At 41.8% G+C, this 21,394-nt stretch overlaps 2 protein-coding genes across 2 annotated transcripts; both read left to right on the forward strand.

Annotated features, from left to right (window-relative positions):
* The first annotated feature begins 44 nt into the window (after positions 1 to 44).
* On the forward strand, positions 45 to 7,685 carry rpz (rapunzel). The gene is made up of 4 exons (XM_083990593.1): positions 45 to 77; positions 976 to 1,053; positions 3,671 to 3,749; positions 4,929 to 7,685. Exon 4 carries the CDS (start codon positions 4,968 to 4,970, stop codon positions 5,649 to 5,651), a length of 684 nt encoding a protein of 227 aa, XP_083846719.1. The 5' UTR covers positions 45 to 77; positions 976 to 1,053; positions 3,671 to 3,749; positions 4,929 to 4,967; the 3' UTR covers positions 5,652 to 7,685.
* A 5,496-nt stretch (positions 7,686 to 13,181) lies between these two features.
* LOC310998996 (protein rapunzel-like) lies at positions 13,182 to 14,508 on the forward strand (the record flags this gene model as incomplete). Its single annotated transcript, XM_083989280.1, has 2 exons — positions 13,182 to 13,675; positions 13,815 to 14,508. 2 exons carry the CDS (start codon positions 13,182 to 13,184, stop codon positions 14,506 to 14,508), a joined length of 1,188 nt encoding a protein of 395 aa, XP_083845406.1.
* Positions 14,509 to 21,394: the final 6,886 nt, after the last annotated feature.

Raw genomic sequence — 21,394 nt, forward strand, 5'->3', positions numbered from 1 at the left:
ATTCATGTGCTACGGGACAGGGTTTACGCTTATTCAAGCCTGGATAAAGGACCAGACTGCGGCTCGTTGCAGGACTGGTGCGCACTGAATGGGTGCGTTTGCTGCTCAGGTTTTTTGCCGGCTTTATAGCTACTGTTGGTCAGATAGACGGTAAATGTGATTTGTGATATGTGCTACAGTGCTGACAGTGTAACTACATGCATTTAAGAAAATAATAAATAATAAAATATGTAAATTTAAGAACTTTAATGTCAGTAGTGCTATTGTGCCATTTGGTGCATCTTCCATGTTGCACTTTGCTTTACAATGAACTCAGAATTTAACTTCCTATGAGTCTAACTTGAGATTTTTTCATTTAATTGGTAAAATTGACACACAATAATAATTATTATTACCTTTTAAACTGGTCAGACTTCTTTCCTTTTCCCCTGGAGCCTTTGGGGAGCTTTCTGTGCCTTTGGATACACCTGTGCACTTTTGGAGAATCCTATTTGGAGCCATAACTTTCTTTTTGCGCTGTTGGATCCTACCATGACGAAAGTATTTTTCTTCGGATTTTCTTGCTACAGTCCAGAAGAAAAGGGTCTCTTTGACTCAGAAATACTATTAATGGACTCTCTGTAGCCTCCAAATGATGCTCCGGGGCTTGACAGAGCCACAGAACGTAGCACAAAGTCTCTGGGAGCTCCGTTGCGCACTGCCTGACAATTGTTAACCAGTATCAACTGTATGACAACTGGATGGACCAAAATAAGTTGAAACCATAGGGGGTATACCATGGTGTATTATGGGAGTGGGATTTACTATTCAGGGCTTCAAAATGCCATTTTAAAATGGCAAATTGGAGCATATGATTATATAGGGCCAAAAGGGCCATTTTGGGGGTTTGGGGGCCTTCAGGGCTCTTTATAAATGGTTTACTCCAATTTGATCACCCCTACATATTCAACTTACATGGAAGTGTCCTTTTTGCAGGGATTGCTGGGAAGAAGAAGAAGGCTGTCGAGGTTGGGACTTTGGAGAGGGAGGTGTAAGCAGAGCCACTCTCAAAAGGTAAGAAATCCTCAGTCCTATTGAGGCCTATGGTGCCCAACGTTGGCCCAGAGGCAGTTAGAGACTGTATACTCAACATTTTGAGAGAGAAGTTGAGGTTTTAAGGTGTATTTTGGTGTATTTATTGTGTGATAGTCTAGGGAGGGCCAGTGCATTATGGTGCGCATTAACAGGAAACATGGAGGCACGGCTAGGGGGAGCCATAGCTGGGCAGGAGGCAGCAGTGTGGCCCGGAGGCTGTTTAGAGAGGAGGTGTTTTGCTTGTTTTAGTACTTACAACCATAGAAGATGTCCGGTTGACAGTTTTGAGTTAGTTTTCATCAATAAAGTCATTATTTGAACTGTATTAGCCTCAAGGGTGTACTTCCTCAGTGAGGACTCCCAGCTGCCACACAGGCTGTGATCTGTAAAGACAGAGATCAAACTGTCATGATGTGTCCGGAAGAGGCAGAATATCATTCACGCAGGCCATGAAAACATATCTTGTGTAGTTTAGGAACAATTTAAATTATATATAACTTGTAGATTTGGATAAGCATTATCACTGCTGTGATCATACAAAACATTCAAGATGGCTGCTCCACTGCAGGGAAACAGGTGAGATCAGTCTGAAACTTCCTGATGTCACAGACAGAGCTGCTTTGTTTATAATGAAATGTTGCTCTGTGGTAGCGACTGAGACTATGTGTTCCTTCCTATGGCTATTTGCTGTAGAGACGCTCAGCTCAGTGATGCAGGAGCTGAGTCACAACTTCAGGCCAATACTTTCTGTCTGAGATTTTTGGAGTTGTGTCGTCAACTGTCTCTAAAGGCCATGCTGCCACTGAGCTGTGATTGGTTAATCCACGGAGCGGGTATTAATAAAGGAGCTGTGATTGGATGATTTATTGGTCTTAATTAGCATTTTAATGATCATATAAAACCAAACTGTTTACAAATCAATCTTTGTATTTATTCAAAATGGTTAAAATATCTACAAATAATCAAACCCCTTTGTTGAGAAACATAATTGAGGGTGAAGTGACAAATAATGAATCATGTCATGTCCACAAAGGGTTAAATTACTATTATATAGGGAACACAGACACAGGAAGCGGCTAGAATCACCAAAACCTTCCAGTTTATGATTAAATTTAGCCCAGATTATTCCCCAAGATTTGAAAATATATGTATAATTTCATATTGGTATAATTTAAATATTAAAAACCAGCAGTTAACCCTTTCCTTACCTGTGTCTTGTCTGGCAGAGTGTCGTATTGTCTTGACGCATGGTGTTTTTATTTCTTAAGGAACAGCATCTGTAGAGACAAGGGCACAAAAGTAGAGTAAAGTAGAAATACATCACATTTGAATGAAGTTTGTTCATAATTTTGTCACTGATATGCATCAACTATGTAGCAAAGAGGCGCTGGTAATGAGGCCAGACAAAAAAAAGGTGACATATATGAGCAGAGAGTCTGATTACAGTGCAGAAGCTGAAAAAAACTGTCCATAAAATAGACATTTAAGGAGCATATATGAGGATTTTATCTCATTTTTTAAGATAGTTCAAGTATAGCTATCATATGTGTTTCAATGAGTTCAATAGTTGCTTCTGTTTCTGCTGAAAACAGGCTTTAAATGACATCATCTAAAATGAACCAGGAGGTAAAGGGTTAACTGCTGCTCCTGAGCGTTACTGCTTTCAGTCCACAGCAGTGGTGCTGAAATCAGACTGTTGATGGGTGTCTCTGTTTTCAGAGGTAAATTGCTGCCCCCTCTGGCAGACACGAGCATCTGAAGGAAAAGGAAAACAAAGAAAAACACAAACAGAAACCACCCTGTTCCTGACAGGACACCTGGCCCCGTTTCAGAAAGAAAGAAAGAAATCTGAGTGAACCTGAGATGAGGGAAACTCAGAGTTTTCCAGCTAAGGCTCAGTCAACTGGGATACTGGGATGAGGCTCAGAGTTTGTTGAGCCTCAGCCTCAGGCCTGCTCACAACACATCTAATGACCACCCTTGTGACTGTGGCGTAGCCTCAGAGTGGTATGTGTCTAAAGCTGTAACTGACAGCTACAGAGGTGTAGCAGGAGATAACAGGACAGTCTGCCTCTTCTGTTAGAAGTGCAGTGAGTCCTTGATCTAAATATAGCTTTGAGGCTGATATATGATGTGGACAAACACATATTTCTGACAGCCTTTAGTTTGCATCATTTTATCTTAAGATAGTCAAAAAAAAAGAGGAGCTTGTAAAGTAAAAAGTAGCCACTCTGCATGGTAGCTCCAGTTATGTAATGAACATGTTTGGCAGCTCAGTCATGTGTTTTCCCACTGAGCTGCAGCTGAAGAGTTTCACTGTCACGCCCATTAGCTGCTGAGGAGCTATCAGCCTGGGCCATAGAAACACATAGAGAGCAGCCTGGTGCTGAAAGACTGAACAGACAGAGCCGAGCCACTGTGGGAGGGAGAGAGGCTAGTTAACTCCTTCACTGCTGAGACCTGAAGCCAGCGAAGGACACACATCAGTTCACTTCCTGTTTGAGACTGAAAGAAGTGAACCACATCAGTGCTATGAATGTGTTATTTCTTTCTTTCTCACTCCCTGTGTCTGAATCTGTTTGTCTTTTTGTTGCAGGAATCATCCCGATCAGGACCAGCATCCCATTTTGCACTTTAACTACACGGGCCGAAGCTCCTGTGGGAGAAAACCTGATGTAAGAAGCTCCAACAGTTCACCAGCTGCTTCCTGCCACAGTCACAGTCTAACTGACCGTGAAATGTCTGTTGTCTGTCAACCACTCAGGCTGTAGAGGAGTGAATCAGTTAGGGGTGAAAAGTACTGTGGAGATGAAGTGAACACAAGTAGCTCTGTATGAATGTCACATGGATGTCAACACTATGTCAATATACTAATAGATGAGTCTTTCTTGTAGTGTAAAGGCTGATTTATAGCAGTGAAAGTGTTGGTTAAGCTGAGCCGTAAATCTCATTATTACATTTTAACTATTGACTAACAATTGTTTAGTCCTAGTTATTTACTATGGAGCCGAAGAGTGAATCATTAAAGCAGAAGTAAGTGGAATGTTTGTGTTAATATAAGTCTTAAATAGTCATATCTTCCGACAGCAATCACTTATATAGAGTGTTTGGTCTGAAACACGGGTCTGTCAGTCACTCTGCTCTGCTGTAAGCCGAGGAGAAAACTTTCCTTGTATCCTACAACCTTTATCCAATGAGGAGAGAGAACGGCATAAAGGGGCGGTCCTCTCTGTGTGTGCAGCCAAGGGATGCGCGTGAATGTGGTGACGTAGGGACGAGGGCGGGGACTGCTAACTCCATCGGCTGACAAGAAGTTAGCCAAAACGACCGGATCGCTTACTTCTGCTTTAAGGTCTCACTTTAGATCAGGGGTTCCCAAACTTTTCCATGCCAAGGCCCCCAAATAGCATTAGCTTCTGGCCGGGGGCCCCTTTTTGCAAACCCACCGCGATTGAGGCTTGATGTCAGGCACAAACTGCCAGGTCAACACAGTTTATGATGTCATGAATGATATTTTGACTGGCAAGCAATTAGAAAGATGAGCATGGTGGCAAATAAGGTTTCAATAGGTTATATATTACTATACATTTAATTTCATAATAATTCTCACCCCCAGCTTGAAAATCACTGCTGTAGATTACTTTTTTTTATTGAATAAATAAGCTAATAAAAACAGCAAGACTAACTAAGTGCAAACATGTTTAGTTACTGTTTAACTAATAGGGACCACCTCCCCAGAACATCAAATGTAAAATCACCCAGTGGGTATTTTATCACCCATCTGTCCTGAGAGCTACCCATAATGCCTCATTTAGTGTGTTATAGTGAACTGATTTCCCCTTTCTCTCTCACAGACGTCCTCTTCTTCACACAGAGACCTCAACACCTGAACCATGATGGACGAGGAGATCGTCGAGGACCAGGCCAAGCTGAAGCAGGGCCTGGTCAAAGTGCTGCAGTGTGTGGCCACCATCTCCTCGGCAGCGGCCGTGGTGAACCCCATTTTCGGCGTGGCCGGTTCCCTGATCCGGGTGGTGCTGCACCACGTCGACGACGAGGACATCCGCACCCTGAAGCGCGAGTTCGGCTCGGTCAACCGAGCGCTGGACCAGCTGTCCCAGCAGAACCGCAACACGCTGGTGCAGATCAAGAAGGAGACCCTGGACGGCCAGTACTGTCAGGTGGAGGAGAACCTGAAGAACCAGTTCAGAAAGTTCATGGAGATGGTGGAGGCTCGTCCGGAGCACCGCGAGCGCAGGAAGGAAGACTTTGAAGAGAGCTACGGCAACGATTTGGGCGACCAGAACCTGCACACGCTCTACGACGGCGTGGTGGGTAAGCCCAAGCTCTTCAGCAGGCCCATCCTGGAGGTCTACCTGAAGCACTCCCAGGGAGACCGCCAGACCATGGAGCGACTGTGCACGCGCCTCACCTACCTGTTCTGCATCGGGCTCATCGCCCTCATGGGCTACGCCGCCGTCATCGGGGACGACGAGGAGGGCCTGAGCGAGGAGTGGACGGAGAAGATGGAGCACGTGCAGGAGAAGATGCAGGAAGCTCTTCGCAGATGCAAGTGAAGAAGAGGCGAGAAGAAGAGCCTGTTCCTCCACTGCTGCTTCCCTTCATATTCAGGACTCACAGGTTCACATTCCTGCTGAGGCTCCTTCCTCTTCGCCTTTTCTTTCCCTATAAGCACTTTGTACCCATCTCAGTTCAGAGTTTGAGAACCCAGTGATAGAAATGAACAAGAGTATGTCTCATTTTAAAAAATCACATTACTTGCTGTATATGCGAGCGGTCTTCGAGTGGTTTTCATGTGGTTTCTGCCCAGGCTGAAGAAAAGACAACTAAATTCTACATCTCAAATTGGAAAGATAGATTCTTCAGGTTTTCTGCTACATCTGAGTAGTGCTGTGATGGTTTCAACTGATACAAAAAAAAAAGATCAAATCACCTCTTGAATTATGAATAATCATAACTCTTCAGCAAGAGTTAAATTCTGGGCAATGCGCCATAAATTTGATGCGATGTCATGTACGATATCACAATCTATGAATCTGACTTTGGCAGAAATTACAATGTGTCCCACTCCCATAATGCACTTATGCCAATTTGACATTGTAGAGCCGGTGAAATATATTTATTACACTACAAGGAAAAGTATAGTAGAGTGACCAAGTATCTAGGAATTCTTTGAAATCAGTCTGCATCATATATTTTATATTACGCCATTGATAAAACATCTGTTATTGAACACACTATAAGTTGCCAAACAGACAGAGTCGTCTGTCAGGTTCTATATAATCAATCTATTTATAATCTATAACATGAAAACAGTAAAGCCAAACCAAAACAAGGAACAAATATCCCAAAGTTTTCAGAGCGATGAATGTAACTGCAGTGATATAATCATATAACCACATGTGATCACACCGATGTGCCACAAACATTGTAGGTCTTATGCATGGAGCTCATGATACACTAAAGTATGTTGTTGTTGTTGTTGTTGAGCACTAAATGTCTTTTTTTTGTTCATACACTAATCTCAGATGCTGCTGTGCTGAGGTCTTTATTGTTTTTTACTTGTAACACTAGCAGTACAAATATAATCACATCTGTTGTGATACATCTGGCAAAATCTGTATCTCCACCACAGCACGACGACACACTAAATACAAACTGAACAGTCCATTTCCACTACCCGTCACTGCATTATGTTTATTTTGGATATAACTGAAGTGAATCCTTCGCCACTTGATTTTCATGATTCTATTACGTCTATTATTTTCTATTTGATGTGAACTGCAGCCTTGTAGCCATGCAGGAGGAGCGCCAAGTGTTGTTTAAACTATAGTGATGGGTTTCTTTGGTATATGTTCATTTAGAGCCTAAAACACATTGTATGTCTATTATCTATCCTCATCTGACCAACAGTGCCTGAGTCTGCAGTTTTATATTATTGTTTTGTTTGTCTTTTACGGGTTCCTTTTGGCTTAAAACCATAGTCTGGTAATGTTTCCTGGGAGATACTCACCATATATCTGAAGAACTGTGGGGGGAAATGTTTTACTTAGGTGAAAACACGATGGGTGGAAAGATTAAATTATTTTGTGGGTTAATCATTTAAGTATATTTGTGTGTCAGGCATTATGTTTGAATGGTCTGTGTGCTACAGTGCAAAAGATTTAAACATGTACTTTTTTTTTTTTTGCTTGTATTTGTGTCTCTGTTTGTTGGAGCAAACTGGTGGTATGTGTGTAGTCCCAGGTAGGGTGGAGGACTGCATCAGACAGTTCAGACTGTCAGCAAAGCTGTTGAATAGATAAGTAGCGATCACTAAACATCTGATTGACGACTTTCGAACCAATCAGTTTGTATATATTTTTATGTTTTACCCTGTCAGTACCTAACTGTGCTCAGTCCATTGACTGCATGGCAGTGTGCCCTCTTTCTTATTGTTACAACAGACTCAGTATACGCTACATAAATATAGTCAGAGTGCTGCTGACATGCAGGAAACATATATGACCCTCTTAAGGCTTTTTGTTGTCATGTAATCTTTGTGAATATGTTGCCTTTTTTTATAGATCTGTAATGCCTGGTTATATTGCACCACTATATAAATAAACAGAAATGAATAATAACTGGAGTTGGAGTCGCTAATTATTTACCATGAGATCAGCAGCATTGAGAAATGTGCCAACAAGATGTTCTGTCTCAGTGATAAAATATACTATTATATACTTTAATATTGTCGGTACAGAATGAACCATTTCATCTATTAAATTATAATGCTAATGTAGAATACTGTTTAATTTTGTAAGTCAGATGTAAAGTGATTGTACAGGTCAGTGATGGAATTGACGTTTTTTTTATCATAGAAATAATTATGAAATAGAAGAAATAAGAGACTATTTTACATGTCTTCATTTCATCTCACCTGAATTAAGGCAACAGTCTTTCTACTTGTCTCACCCAAAAATACTGTATATTGATCCATGTAGTACTCAACTGTCGATATCAGATATTATTCAGGGGTGCAAACTTGTCACCTTTCGGCGAAATTCGCCGTTTTGGATCCCAAATTGGTAATTTATGTGATTCGTGTAAATCCGCAATAAAAAAAATTTTGAGAGGGGGGGGGGGTCCGGCGAGGCGAGGCGAGGCGAGGCGAGGCGAGGCAAGCCGAGCCGAGCCAATGCACCTGTCTCTTTAAGGCGCATGCACCTTATCTGGATGACAACGTGTGGTGGCAGCGCTCCTCTTCTGTCCAGCAATACACACCTGAAGCTTCACTTTTAATACAGACTAACGCGACTTTTTGAGCATGGCGAGTGAAAGAGTCGGAGCAAGAAGATGCGCCAGCAGTGTTGTTTAGGTGCTGTATGGGACCGCGTGTGTGTGATGATCGCGATCGCGGCCAATTAGCGATTAGCGCGTTTAGCATTAATTAGCTCCAGTGTCTCCTTCTTCTCTGGAGGAGGGTCTGGCGAGCGAGACTAGCTCCAGTGCGACCTGTGCAGCAGCAGCAGCAGCAGGAGGAGGAGGAGGAGGTTGACTGACTGTGGCAGGACACCTCTGCCTCTGTTTCACTTTATGTTGCTGGTAAATAATGTGGTTGTAAAAGTAGTAGGCTAAAGTTAAATTATTTTGTATGCACTAATTAAAGGGGCAGAGCTTTACATTTTAGCTTTTATATTTGATAAGATAGCCTATATTTTTTGTAAGAACCACAATTAATAAATATGTTATATATTTCAGTGAATATCTAATTGTTCTTAGCATTTGTTAGATAACTTTATTTGCCCAATAAATTAAAACATGATGGAACTATCGATGTCTCCTCTCTCTTGCCACCAGATCACCTACTTTTAACCTCAGACTGTCACAATGATGTATCAGATGTCAGACTGCCTCATTCTTTAAGTTTTAACCTGAATATACAAGACATGATTGATTTTCCCAACGATCAAAGTATACAAAACCGAACCGAAAACCATGACCACAAAACCGTGAACCGAACCGTTTGCTTGAACATCTTTTAAATACTGCCGCTTAATATGTTTTATGTAACCTATGGCATTTTTAAGCTTCATGTGTGTTATTGGACAGAAAGAGCAGCGCTACCTCGGAGCATAGCCTACGTAGCCTACAGAAAACACATTTACATCAATAAATAAATGTTTCACAATGAACCAATCAGTCTGTATTAAATTGTATTTAGTTTGAAGGCAAGGTTTGCAAGGTTCATCTGATGGACATCAAGGGACAGATTCTCCAAGTTTTGCACAGCTTTTACTCATGCTAAACCTGCACAGGCTGAAGACCCCCTTCACATATTTCAAAACCAAACACAGAGAGACAGATTGTGCAGGTTTAACAGGAGCAAAAGCTGTGCAAACCTGAGTAAATCTGGACCCTAGTCTCGTGCTAAAATTGACTGTAAATTCACCTTTAAAGTTGGTTTTAAAAAAAATTTCCCCGGGGGACCATGCCCCCGGACCCCCCTAGGGGGTCGGTATCTTGTCACCTTTTTTACCCCTGATGAGTTTGCACCCCTGATTATTGATTATTTAAAAAACAACCCATGGAGTCTCGCTATATAACCAATCTGTTAGTTCCATATACACCAGTGCACATTGAGATTATCAAGTACAGGTCTCCAGTCTCTGGAACAGACAGAAGCTTTTCCTGCTGTAATTTTACCTTACATCGTTCATTCAAACACTACTGTGTTGGGTATACACATCTGAATCAAGTACTCTATATTTTATAATCTATAAATAAAATATCATTATTAGGTGTTCATATGGTTCATAGTTGATTTATTTACACTATGGCCAAAAGCATGTGATGCATATTTTTCACCAGAGTAAGCTTGGGCAAATCCCTGCTATTCCATTTAATGGAAATGTTGAAGCAGCAGCATGCTATGACGTGTTGGACCATAGTGTGTCACTGTGTGTCAGACTCTGTGCTGATTCAACATAGTAAACCAATGCACAAACCCAGTGTTTTTGACTGCATCAATCAAAATGAATACACATTCATTTCATTCTATTTATCCCAAAAGACAAAATAATGGTGACAGGCAGGCAGTATCGGTGTGTTTGGATAACCACAGCTCTTCCCTGGTATTAAATATGTATAACCTGTGGATGCTGCACGAGGAGGCCAGAGCTCCACGAGGAGACGTACACTTGCAATTTACTGATCTGTACACAAGAGGGCGCGAGTACATCACCCGCTTCACCATGACACCTGCTGTCAGTGAGCTCCCCGAGGGCCCACAGGACTCAGGCATCACATGCGTGTCTCCAAACTGACTAACCGTTTCCAGCCTGGTCTACGTGACCCGCACAAGGCTGTAATCCAGAGTCATTTATTGGATCAAAAAAAAAAAAAAAGATGTGGGGGAGAATTCACCTGAAGTGAAATGGGTGCATGACCGAGGTTAAGTACCTGTGGTATGGCCCTCATGCATCATCATCCAGCTGAACAGGTTTGACTTCAGAGGGTGGGGAGGTGGGGAACCAAAACAGGAAAATGTGCATTGCAGGTGTTTGAAGTGCGGATTAAGGAAACACGAGATTTGAGGTTTTTACCTGTTCCCGCAGACTGACGAGCGTCTGTGAGCCACTGACGCACGTCGTCTGTGTCGTGATGGTCGGTTTTCATTATTCTCCTCAGGAACTGCGATTTCAGAGATAATCCATGTTCACCTGGAGAGAGATGGCGTTATTTCAACAATAATAATAATAATAATGATAAAAGAAAAAAATCTATATATAAATAACCCTTCATTGTGTTTTGGAGGAGAGGTCGTTTGCGTAATGATTTTTTTTTTTTGTAGTGAGGGAGGATGAGCCTGGACTCACAGGGCGCGTCGTGCGCACAGATGAAGCAGCAGCCGCTGTGTGTGTGTGAGAGAGAGAGGTTTGATGTGATCGGCATCAGGTCCTCGGGCTGATGAAAAACATCACAATCGGTGCATAATTTCACTTATAAATGTGTGTTTTAACCCCATGTATTTATATTTGTGACATATCAGATTAGAGATGGTGCGTGAGACGTGCGTCTGTGCTGCAATTACAACTTAACACTCTGACAAATTCAATAGAAAAATACAATCTAAATGTATATAATATAACATGTTCTGAATATGAATATTTAGGCTGTGAGATGTTCCACGTTACAGATACAGGACCATTTCTATGACCAGGGGCGCGCTTGTTGCAGCTAAATAATAAGAACAATAATAGTGAGATGATGATGCTATTATGTTATCACTAAACAAAAAAGACAAAGCACATCAACAGTTTTCTAATCGTCTTACCTCAAGTCTGGAGCCTGTAACGTCCTGAGCATCTGAAGCGCATTATGCTGAACAGACATCTGCGCCAAGTGCGCAGGAGACCTCGATCAGAACCAAACACAGTCGAAGAAAATGTGGGAAATAATTAAGAAAACAAAATCCAGCTCCGCGTTTGGTGAAGCGAGACTTGAATCGCGTCCTTTCATGGCGACACGAAGACTGAGCAGAAAATGGAACCGAGCGCATTCAGCTCCTGGAGTTTGCGCTGTTTCTGCCTGTTTGTACCCCCCTCCCCTCCACCACTCACCCCCCTTCTCTCTCTCTCTCTCTGTCTATCTCTCTCTCTCTCTCTCTCTCTCTCTCTCTCTCTCTCTCTCTCTCTCTCTCTCTCTCTCTCTCTCTCTCTCTCCTTTGCAGACATTACAGTAAGTGCGTATCTCCTCTCTCCCCTTCTCCGGATCCTGTGTTTGGACCCTTCCCTCAGCTCCACAGTGGATGAGAGAACCGTGGGAATTCTCTCAAACTCAGAGGAGGAAAAAAAAAAAACTTGTTTGCAGCTGTTGGAGCTCATCATCAGGCGCGAGGGAGCAGCAGGGGCCGTTTACATGAGGTAGGCCCCCCGAGTTGCTGTTATTATAGGAATGTGGTGAATCCTCTATCAGGAAGAGTAAATATGCGGTAAGGTGTGTCCGATGCTCACAGGGGATTTGTGCGTAAAAAGCCAGCCATTGCGCATTTCTTCTGTGGTGCGCATGACAGTTAAATACAGTGCAGACGCATGATAAACCCTGTCTTTATCTATTATGAAATGATGTTCCTTTATTCTGTTTTTTGTTTGTTTGTTTTTAAATCACACACTTTGATTTTCATAAGTTAATAATGTTTTCGTTATAAATTAAGTCAAATCAGAGCAGGACATGACGAACATCACAAAATTAATGTCGACGTTAATTCGTGGAGAAGTTTGAGTGACGCAGCATCTGGGATCCATCCACAGACAGACGTCTGCTCACGCAACACGGTCATTTATCTCATTCAGGTTGAGAGCGAGGACGAAAGGGGATTTTTAAACACGGCTCGGCCTTGGTCCGCTCGCCTCTGAAATGAGTCACATACAGACTCAAGGGCATCTGTGGCATTTTCTCATCCTCAGGATCTCTGGCCCCCATTTTGTTTACATGACCACCTGCTTCTCTCTTAGTCTGTATAGTTTCAGCAGCAGGAGAATTAAAATATCAAAGCTCGTAGGATGAAGATATGAACAAAATTTTCATTAAAGTCTGCATCTGAGTAAAGATTTATATTTTTCTTTAAGGCCAGTTTTAACTTTGTCAAACATTTTTGCATATACACTTTGTTAATAACCAGTTAACAAAGGCACACTGATCTTTAGACAGTAACCTTTTGTGAGGAAAAATAAACAGGTTATTTAAGAGCCTTTAACAGCATCCTTTGTATCTATAAACTGTGGAAACTTGATAAACACCTCTTGGGCTCACTGCCGTCATTTAAGTATAAAAGTACATTCTTGTCTGGTGGCTCCCAAACAGGTTTTGGCCTTTTACTAGTCTTTGCTTTTTAAGGATCTTCTCAGGCCTTTACCTGCTGTTCTATTGAACTAAATAGCCTACTGAGACCGCCTATAATGTAACACAGGACCTTGGCTAATCGCCCTGTGAAAAGGGTCTTTTGAGACACTTCTTCACACCTGTGTTAAGACTTCCTGTTGTACAACTTCCTCCCCAAGGTTCATTGGTGTTTGACAACAGGCTCTGTCCCTCTGTCTCAGAACATGTCCAGTTCGTTGGAGCAGGTCGTGGCCCAGAAGAAGGAGGCCATCGAGGCGGTGATGGATATGTTCCAGAGGGGGGCCGAGGTGTTGGCCAGCGCTGTGGGGGAGCTCTTCCCCCTCTGTGAGGCTGCCGCTCCGGTTGTCCGCCTGGCCTTAGACAACGTCCAGAGCAAAGAGGTCTTCTACGTCAAAGAGCAGTTTCTGACGGTGAGGAACAAGCTGGATGTTCTCTCAAGCCAACTGGAAGACATCGACTGTGAGATCAAGAAGGGGCGGCTGGACTCCCAGTACTTCTCCGTGGAGGAGAACATCAGGAACCAGTTCAGGAAGTATATGGACATCCTGGAGGCACAACAGAAGTTCAAGGAGGTGAAGAAAAGGCTTTTTCTGGAGCACTTTGCTAAAACTGGAGGAGAGAAGAACCTGTTTGTGTTGTACGATGCTCTAATGGGCACCAACACCTTTGGAGAGTCTGTTTTAGAGTTGGTAGAAAGGTACATTATTTTCTTCTCATCTATTACTACATATTCATATTTGCATGACTTCAACACCTGTGTTTAAATTAGATAGATACACTGGATAGATACACCTGATAAATACCTGAGTGCAGTAAATGGTTTGTCTGTTTTGCAGGTATGTAGCGAGGAACCGCCGTCTCTTGGAAGATTTCTGTGTCCGCATGAAGGAGCTCTTCTGTTTGGGGCTGATCGCTCTACTGGGTCACTGTGCCTTAACCCAAGACCCAGAGGAAGAGGAATACAAAATCCAAGAGTGGAGCAGCAAAATCGAAGAAGTAGAGTCCAGGATGAAGACAACCATCGAGTCCTGTGTCGCCGCCTTCCCTGAGCAAGCAAAACTCGACGCCCAGAGACTCCTGCAGGACAAGCAGGAAGAAAACCTGCAGGATACGACTCAGCAGCTGCTAGAGTTCCTGGTGAAAAAGTACGACTGGGTCAGCTGGTCAGTGAGGCTCATCAACCATTCAGGCAGCACCTACCGGAACTGGCGAGCAGGGGAGCACTTCCATCACGTGGCAGGACAGAACTGGTTCGAGGTGCTCCAGGTGAACAACATCAACCTGGTGGTGTCGTACAGCACCAAGCCCCAGCCGGTGCCGCGCGACTGCATCCAGAAGGCGATGACGGAGGGTCAGGGGAAGAAGGGCAACGCCCCAGCGGTGGTGGAGGTGCTGGAGAAGCAGCTGGGAGGGTTCGTTGTTCATGCCGTCAGTCGCCACAAGGAGTCCGCCGCCGCCTGGAGCTTTCCAGAGGAATGCCACTACTGGGAGAGACACAAGAACGTGGCAGTGTGTGTGCACTCTGAGTGATACACCTTACCTTGTGTTGCTTGTCCTAAAAATTTGCAAATACTGAATCTGATTGGGCTGTACCAATTCTGATGAGATACCGAGTTTGTAATATGAACTGGGTATTGGCCAGCTGTAACCAGTCCACATTAAAGTGATAGTGATATAGTGATATAGTCAGTTTATTACCTACAGTATAACCTGAGCACCGGTACAGGAGCTGAGTGATGTGTTGCTGTGGCCGGGGTCTGCAGAAAAAATGTTTTATGTCTTAAAATGTCCATAGAAAAAATACTTATTAGAAACAACAAGATCCACATATAGCCTGTTTTTACAAACAGTTTGTCTCAAAGGGCTTTACATGGCATCATAACAACATCCTCTGCCCTTAGACCCTCACATCCACTGAGGAAAAACTCCATAGAACACCCTTTTAACAGGGAAAAACAGGAGAAACCTCAGGGTGAGAAACAGAGGAGAGAGGATGGTTAATGGGATGCTGTATTCTGCAGCAAAGGCAAAAGGATCCTCTGCTGTTAATACCTCCATGGGTTAGATATTGACATGTACTTTTATAGTTTATCGTGTGTGTTTTTTTTATCAGTAACTGTCAGATAAATGAGATAGAAGTGCATAATGGAACCTAACAATTTGACCTTTAAAAAAAAAAAAAATCCCCCCCATGGATTGTGTTGAGTGCAGTGAGGTATTAAGATTTTAAAGGTGGGAGAAGAAACAGCTGGTACTGTGAGTGTCGGCCAATACCCTGAGTTTACATATCAGATTCAGTATTAGAGTGACTCCTGATCAAGAACCATGGTATTTAAGATCCTGTATTAAAAGAATGAATCACGAATGCACTTTTATTAGCTTTATATCAATAACTTTCTACAGCAGATATTTATAGACATTTGATGTAAATTTATTTATTTATGTTGCAGCCGATTAAATATTAACTGCTTGCATATTTGAAACTATGCCATGACTAACCAGTTTATTTGTAAGTATAAGAATTTTAACCACAGCTGTACTGTATGTGAAAATGTGAAGCGTCTATATATGCTTTTGTTGTACCTCAGCAGCATACAGTCATGTGAGAAATGGCTTCTGCACCTACAGCTCGACAGAGATGGTTTTGCTGAGGCTGCATCCGCAGAGCTGTGCTCCCATTTTGTCTCTGCTCAGCGGGCTGGCCTACATAACTCTGACAGGGAGCGCAGAGGTTACGTTCTCAGGCAGGAGAAACAAAAGAGGCTCCGAGTTTGGCACTGGAGACGCGACAATGTGCCTTGTGTTTCAAACACTTTTAAACCCCTTGATGCTGAACCAAAACTGCTGAACCCCAGTGCTGAGCCGGTGCTCATGTAGCCTGACGGGTCGAGTCTGCTGCTTCAGCCTGGATGAATGAGGAGGGGCATTTGTCTGCAAGAATCTCCATTAGTGCATTTTATTTAAAAAACAAAACAAAACAAAATGTGGTGATTATGGTGATTATTCCTATCTTGTTTGGTTTTCCAGGGCCAATTTGATGGATTTATTTTAATGTTTCATGTATGTTTCAAAGTGTGTTGAATTTTGCTCACACTTAACACTCTTTTTTTTGCACATTTCAAACAAAACACTGTGATTTTTTTTTTACAAGAATTTTAAAAAGACTCCAATCTATGGAAATCTATCAAAGAAACACACCACCTTTATCAACTGGGCAAGGTTTCAATTGACTGTTATGCCAATTAGTGATAACATGGCATTTACTTATAGCAATGTGTAATGTACCAATGCTTACATATGCCATAATATTCATGCCAAATCTCAATAAAATTCAGAGCATGATAGATGGTCTGCATTCTTTTTGTTCTTCATGACAATTAATAGCTAAATACAAATAGTTAATGGGCATGTAAACAAGTATAATCTAATATCTGCCTCTCGTTTCTTGTACAAATGTGATTTACGCAGCACCGCCAGTGCCTGTGCCCATTAAAACGAGGCAGTGCACCCTCAGCAACAAGGGCTCTGACTAATTTAATTGATATTTACACATAAGTCAGCATTTCCTGACCGCAGCCCTGGTCTGATAGTCCGTGAATAACCTTTGGCTGAGTCTAATATCCTGCAGACGAGCAGCAAAGTGCTTGGCTTAGCAAGATGTTATCGGTCATAATACACTCATGTAGGTGCAGAGCGGGTAGAGACGGCCATCATTTCATATCTCAGTGGATCTGGAGGGTCTTTAGCTGCTCGGTCGTAAGTCAAGCCTGTCAGAATCCATCAAGTGCTATCTGTAACATGCATCCCAGTGCAGGAGGGAGTGGACTGTGGTGAATCATCACAGTGTGTGCAGTGGAAAACAGCGGCTGTGGCTGGAGAGATGAGGCTTTGTTTATGGAAATGGTGTCAAAGATCAAATTTGTGCAAACAGTTTAAAGACCAAAATGATTGAATAGATTTTTTTTTTTTTTTTTTTTTTTGCTTGAAGGTAAAGATTAGCTTTTTACAGAAGAAAAACGGAATCTAATTTCAAACAATATCCAGATTGTTAATGCGACTGAGGATTTTAATCCATGTATCATGATCCCAGTCATTATCTATAGTCATCATATGATTACTGTCTTTTTGCAAAAGAAGCCACAGGAATTAAATATGCGACCAGGCATTCCTAATCAATTGAATTAATAAATAATCCGTTTTTTAAATACATCTGTAATTCATAAGAGTCAGAAGGTAATACACAGCACATCAGTAAAGGTTTGAAAATGACTTTTTTCTTTTGTTGTCCTGCTTTAGAGATGCATAGCCTGGCCAGTTGAGTTTTAACAAGGAAAAAACACAAAGGGAAAAAATAGATTACAGAGATCCTACCAGGAAAAAAAACGTTTAAAATAAGTAAGTTATTGTTTTTTATAATAAAAGATTGGAGAGGATAAAACAATCTGCCATTTCCAAACCAAGAAATTCTGTCACACATAGTAAATGCATTTGTTTTTACACTTCACGTTCAGATTATAGATAGATGTACACTATAGATGTTTCAGTGTGTTTACAATTAAACTGGGTGAAGAAAATGTCATTACCCTCTGTCACTATTGAAACACATGGGGAAACTGTGTTTTAAAATACCATATGTTTAACAGCAATAATATATACTGTATATCTAATATGGAGCCTTCAACCTCCAATGCAGTGTTTCACTCCAAAACAAACACACTGAAGAGCAAAACCAAAACAATGCGTCACTGTCCAAGTATGTGTGGACTGCATAGTAATACACACAATAGTGCACCTGCTACCTTTGCTGGTACTAAGCCCTTTTTAACAATTAGAAACCCCAGGCAGGTGACTAACATGCTTTTCCACCTTTGATTTATCAGGGTTCTAATCCCGAATAGAAAAACAGAAAAAGTGCAGCAGACAGGTGGGTGAAGGGTGTGCCAGACTACGGCTCAGTCTTCACACACACGAACACACCACTGAAATGTCACAACACAAAACCAGACACCTACTGTAGGACAATAGGCCTGTTCACCTTATATAATAGTTCTATTTACAGAAACTCTGCTCTCATCCCAGTCCCTTCACATTCTCATTTTCCTCCTGTGTAGACATGGAGAGCAGTGTTAGTCTGTACTGGAAGCCAGTGGATTCATTAGTGGTTGTGTGGGCTTTGCCTAGGTAACAACTATTGATCCAAGAGGCTCTTCCGCTGCGTAAAAAGGCTCTGGCTGAGATAGCCCGTCAATCCTGGCCGTCATTATAGGCAGACTGAAGCATCTGTTTACTGACGAGATCCATAGCATCAGCTACATGCCACAGGAGCCAGAGCTGGCTTGTTTTGTGGTTTGAGGGAAGATTAAAATGAGGTTTTCTGAATCAAAGAGTGAGATCTGGAGGGGAAACGGTACCAGAGATGGTTTACAGGCAGAGGGCGCTCTCAACAAATAGATCCAGCAGCTGTCAGTCTGTGAGCTGCTCTTCATTGTAATTTTTTGAGTACCACCTGATTTGCCAAAATAGAGAATCTTTTTAAAAAAGGGAAAATTAAATGCAGCTTTCTTTGTTTTTTCCCATGTATTTATAAATCACCTTGGTGCTTTTATACACATTGGTCACAGCAGTCAAGTTTCACATGAACTGGGTTTTTTTTGTTTGTATTTTACCATTTATCAGATGATTTATGGGAAGTACGGTGTTTTCCTTCTCCCTGTTGGGGGACTTACAGCTTAATTCTGTAACACTGTTACATTTTAAAGGGGAAATATGGCACAAAAAAACAAAAGCCGTCATGTTGAAATTGTGGAAGTAATAATCTGATTACACTCCCAGGGAAATAGAACTTTAAGTTAACAAAACCTATATCCAGCATCCCTCTCCCCAACGCTCCCCTTTCCATCGAGCTGAATTGCTCATCTCCAAGAGGAGATAGCAGCCAATATCAATATTTCATAAACAAATGAAAGACTTGATGGAGGCTAGCATCAGAGTGGCCCTGGAGGAGAGAGTCGATCAATGTTCTGTCCGCTGGTGTCTGCCAATCCCGGCCCACGCTGGATAATGCCATTACCCATCAGTCCGAGTGGACCATCGACCAGCCTGCAGCTCTTTGACTGGACTAATCCAATAAAAAGCATTAAAACATTTGTTCAGTGACACACTGGCTGCAGGTCCGAGCCCAGAACTAAAGACTGACAGCTTTTGGGGTCCTGCCTGGCAGGAGAGTGTTACTGTTTAAGTTTTAGACCCATGTGTTTTGTTGACCCATTAGTTTTATCTTTGTTTTATGTATTCGAGGGTTGTCTGGAGGCAACAAAACATACTGTACCTGATTTGATGCTGAAAGACCAGTGAGGTGGATGCAGGATGTGGTCGTTGCTGGGTTATGTTTTTAAAATCATAGCTGACAGGTGAACGTAAAATGCACTTACCAAAGGCTCATAAATACTGGAAAGAAGAAAATTCTGAGAATTATGGTCTATACAGTGGTAAAAGAAGGAACCCTGATCTTTTACCTATCAATAAAAGAATAATGTATGAAAATGTAAAAAAAAAAAAATATATGCATTTATAAAAGCCTGCATTCAAAACAGTACAAGTGAAAGCACAAAGAGGTATTACTGTAATTGTATTTGTAAGTAAGTTGATTTGTAGAAAGGCAGTATAACTGTTTTAGCCAGCTGATTTGGAGCCGCAGTATTACATGCTGTATAGTCAGCCATCCACAGATCTGAGAGGTCATGGGAATACAGTAATAGCCTACACACATTTTTATTTCTCTAAAGGTCTTGGTAATAGGCCACAGTAAACTAAATCATCCTGCATTTTGTTTAACATGAAGCCTCAAAGGCCATAGGTCTATGGTATGAAATACTATAGGAGATTCTGCCATTTCATTTAATATAACAAATTGTATCAGTGCATTGTAGTCGGGAAACGGAAGCTAAGCTACTAGCTGGTTTTTAATCACTGGACAGGAAGTCATGTCAAATGAATGGTTGTTGATATAGCTGGGTTTTTTTACCTTATGAAATGCAAACAGCTGTTCACCACTGTTCATGACAATAGTGCACTAAACTCAACCAACCAGCTATACAACAGCAGCTTTCATCAGGGTGAACTTCAGACCATGTAGCAAACAGTAATAGAGGCTTATACAGAACAAGATGGCTGCCTCTCTGCCAATTAAGTTGCCAACTCCTTCTCTACAGGAAGCTGTACCCCCAAAACAAAATGTTATCAGAAGAATAACATTCAAGACTATGCAAGTATGCAGCTTGTTTAAGAGGAATTTGTAGATTTCCCTCAAGAACTTAAAAATAAAAGTCACTTTCACGTTTAAAATAAAGTGTTTATTTGATTTCAATTTGTGTGTTTTGTGTGGGCTTTTGCTGTTTATAGACTATAATCAAAATCTCAGTGGTTTGGTGTTTCAGCATCCTTTACAGACAGGACTTTCGTGTGTCAATGTCTGATTGGTTACAGTTTTTCTTGATTGTTTACACACATTTTCTGAAAGCATGCCTCATACTCTCAGAACTCTACACACAAATCCAAAAACACACACACAATGGGCAAAACCCCTCACTTCTCCTGCAAAATGAAACTTTACATTCAAAACAATGTTACTTATTCTCAAAATGGCATTTTAGTCTCAAATGACGCACACAAACCATCATATGACTAGACATTTATAAGAACCAGTTGAACACTGATGTGCTCAGTGTAAAACACTATGATGAATGGAAAACACTTCTACTCCATTCATCATAATGACTTAGGCTTTGTCTTTTTTTTTTTTTTTTACAGTAACTACAGACAGTAGGCTATATAAATGTATTGTAAAATATTTTAGAATATTGTTTTACTCAGAACACTCAAATGCACCGTAACAAATGAAATGCGTGAAGACGCGACCGAGGTGGTCGTGTGACGATGCAGCCGTGCTGATGTGACCACAAAAAAAAAAGAGTCGGTCAGGGTCAGCTGGTTTACGGCCGGACAATTTTGAAAGACTGAACACATAATTTTGATGGGATGAGCGACTACTGTAACATGTAGCTCACCTAGAGCAGCTCTCTTTGTAGTCAAAGACTTTGTTCTAGTCTAGGTTCAAATCTTTGCATCAACATGCAATTTTGGTGATCAATGCATTTTCTTTTCTCATCATCATTATGATCACTGCTATATATATGTGTGTGTGTGTGTGTGTGTGTGTGTGTGTGTGTGTGTGTGTGTGTGTGTGTGTGTGTGTGTGTGTGTGTGTGTGTGTGTGTGTGTGTGTGTGTGTGTGTGTGTGTGTGTGTGTGTGTGTGTGTGGCCTCTCTCTCTTCTCTCTTTTTGGTGTCAGTCCATCACTGCCTGTTTCCCTTTTATGCTAAAGCTCTGATTGCTAATTGTAAAACTGTGTGAGGTG

The sequence above is a fragment of the Trachurus trachurus genome (genome assembly GCF_905171665.1).
Source record: "Trachurus trachurus genome assembly, chromosome: 16".
Classification (NCBI taxonomy): domain Eukaryota; kingdom Metazoa; phylum Chordata; class Actinopteri; order Carangiformes; family Carangidae; genus Trachurus; species Trachurus trachurus.

What these genes read in the sequence shown, in the direction of transcription:
- rpz (XM_083990593.1), top strand. Translation starts at nt 4,968, where the DNA reads ATGATGGACGAGGAGATCGTCGAGGACCAGGCCAAGCTGAAGCAGGGC.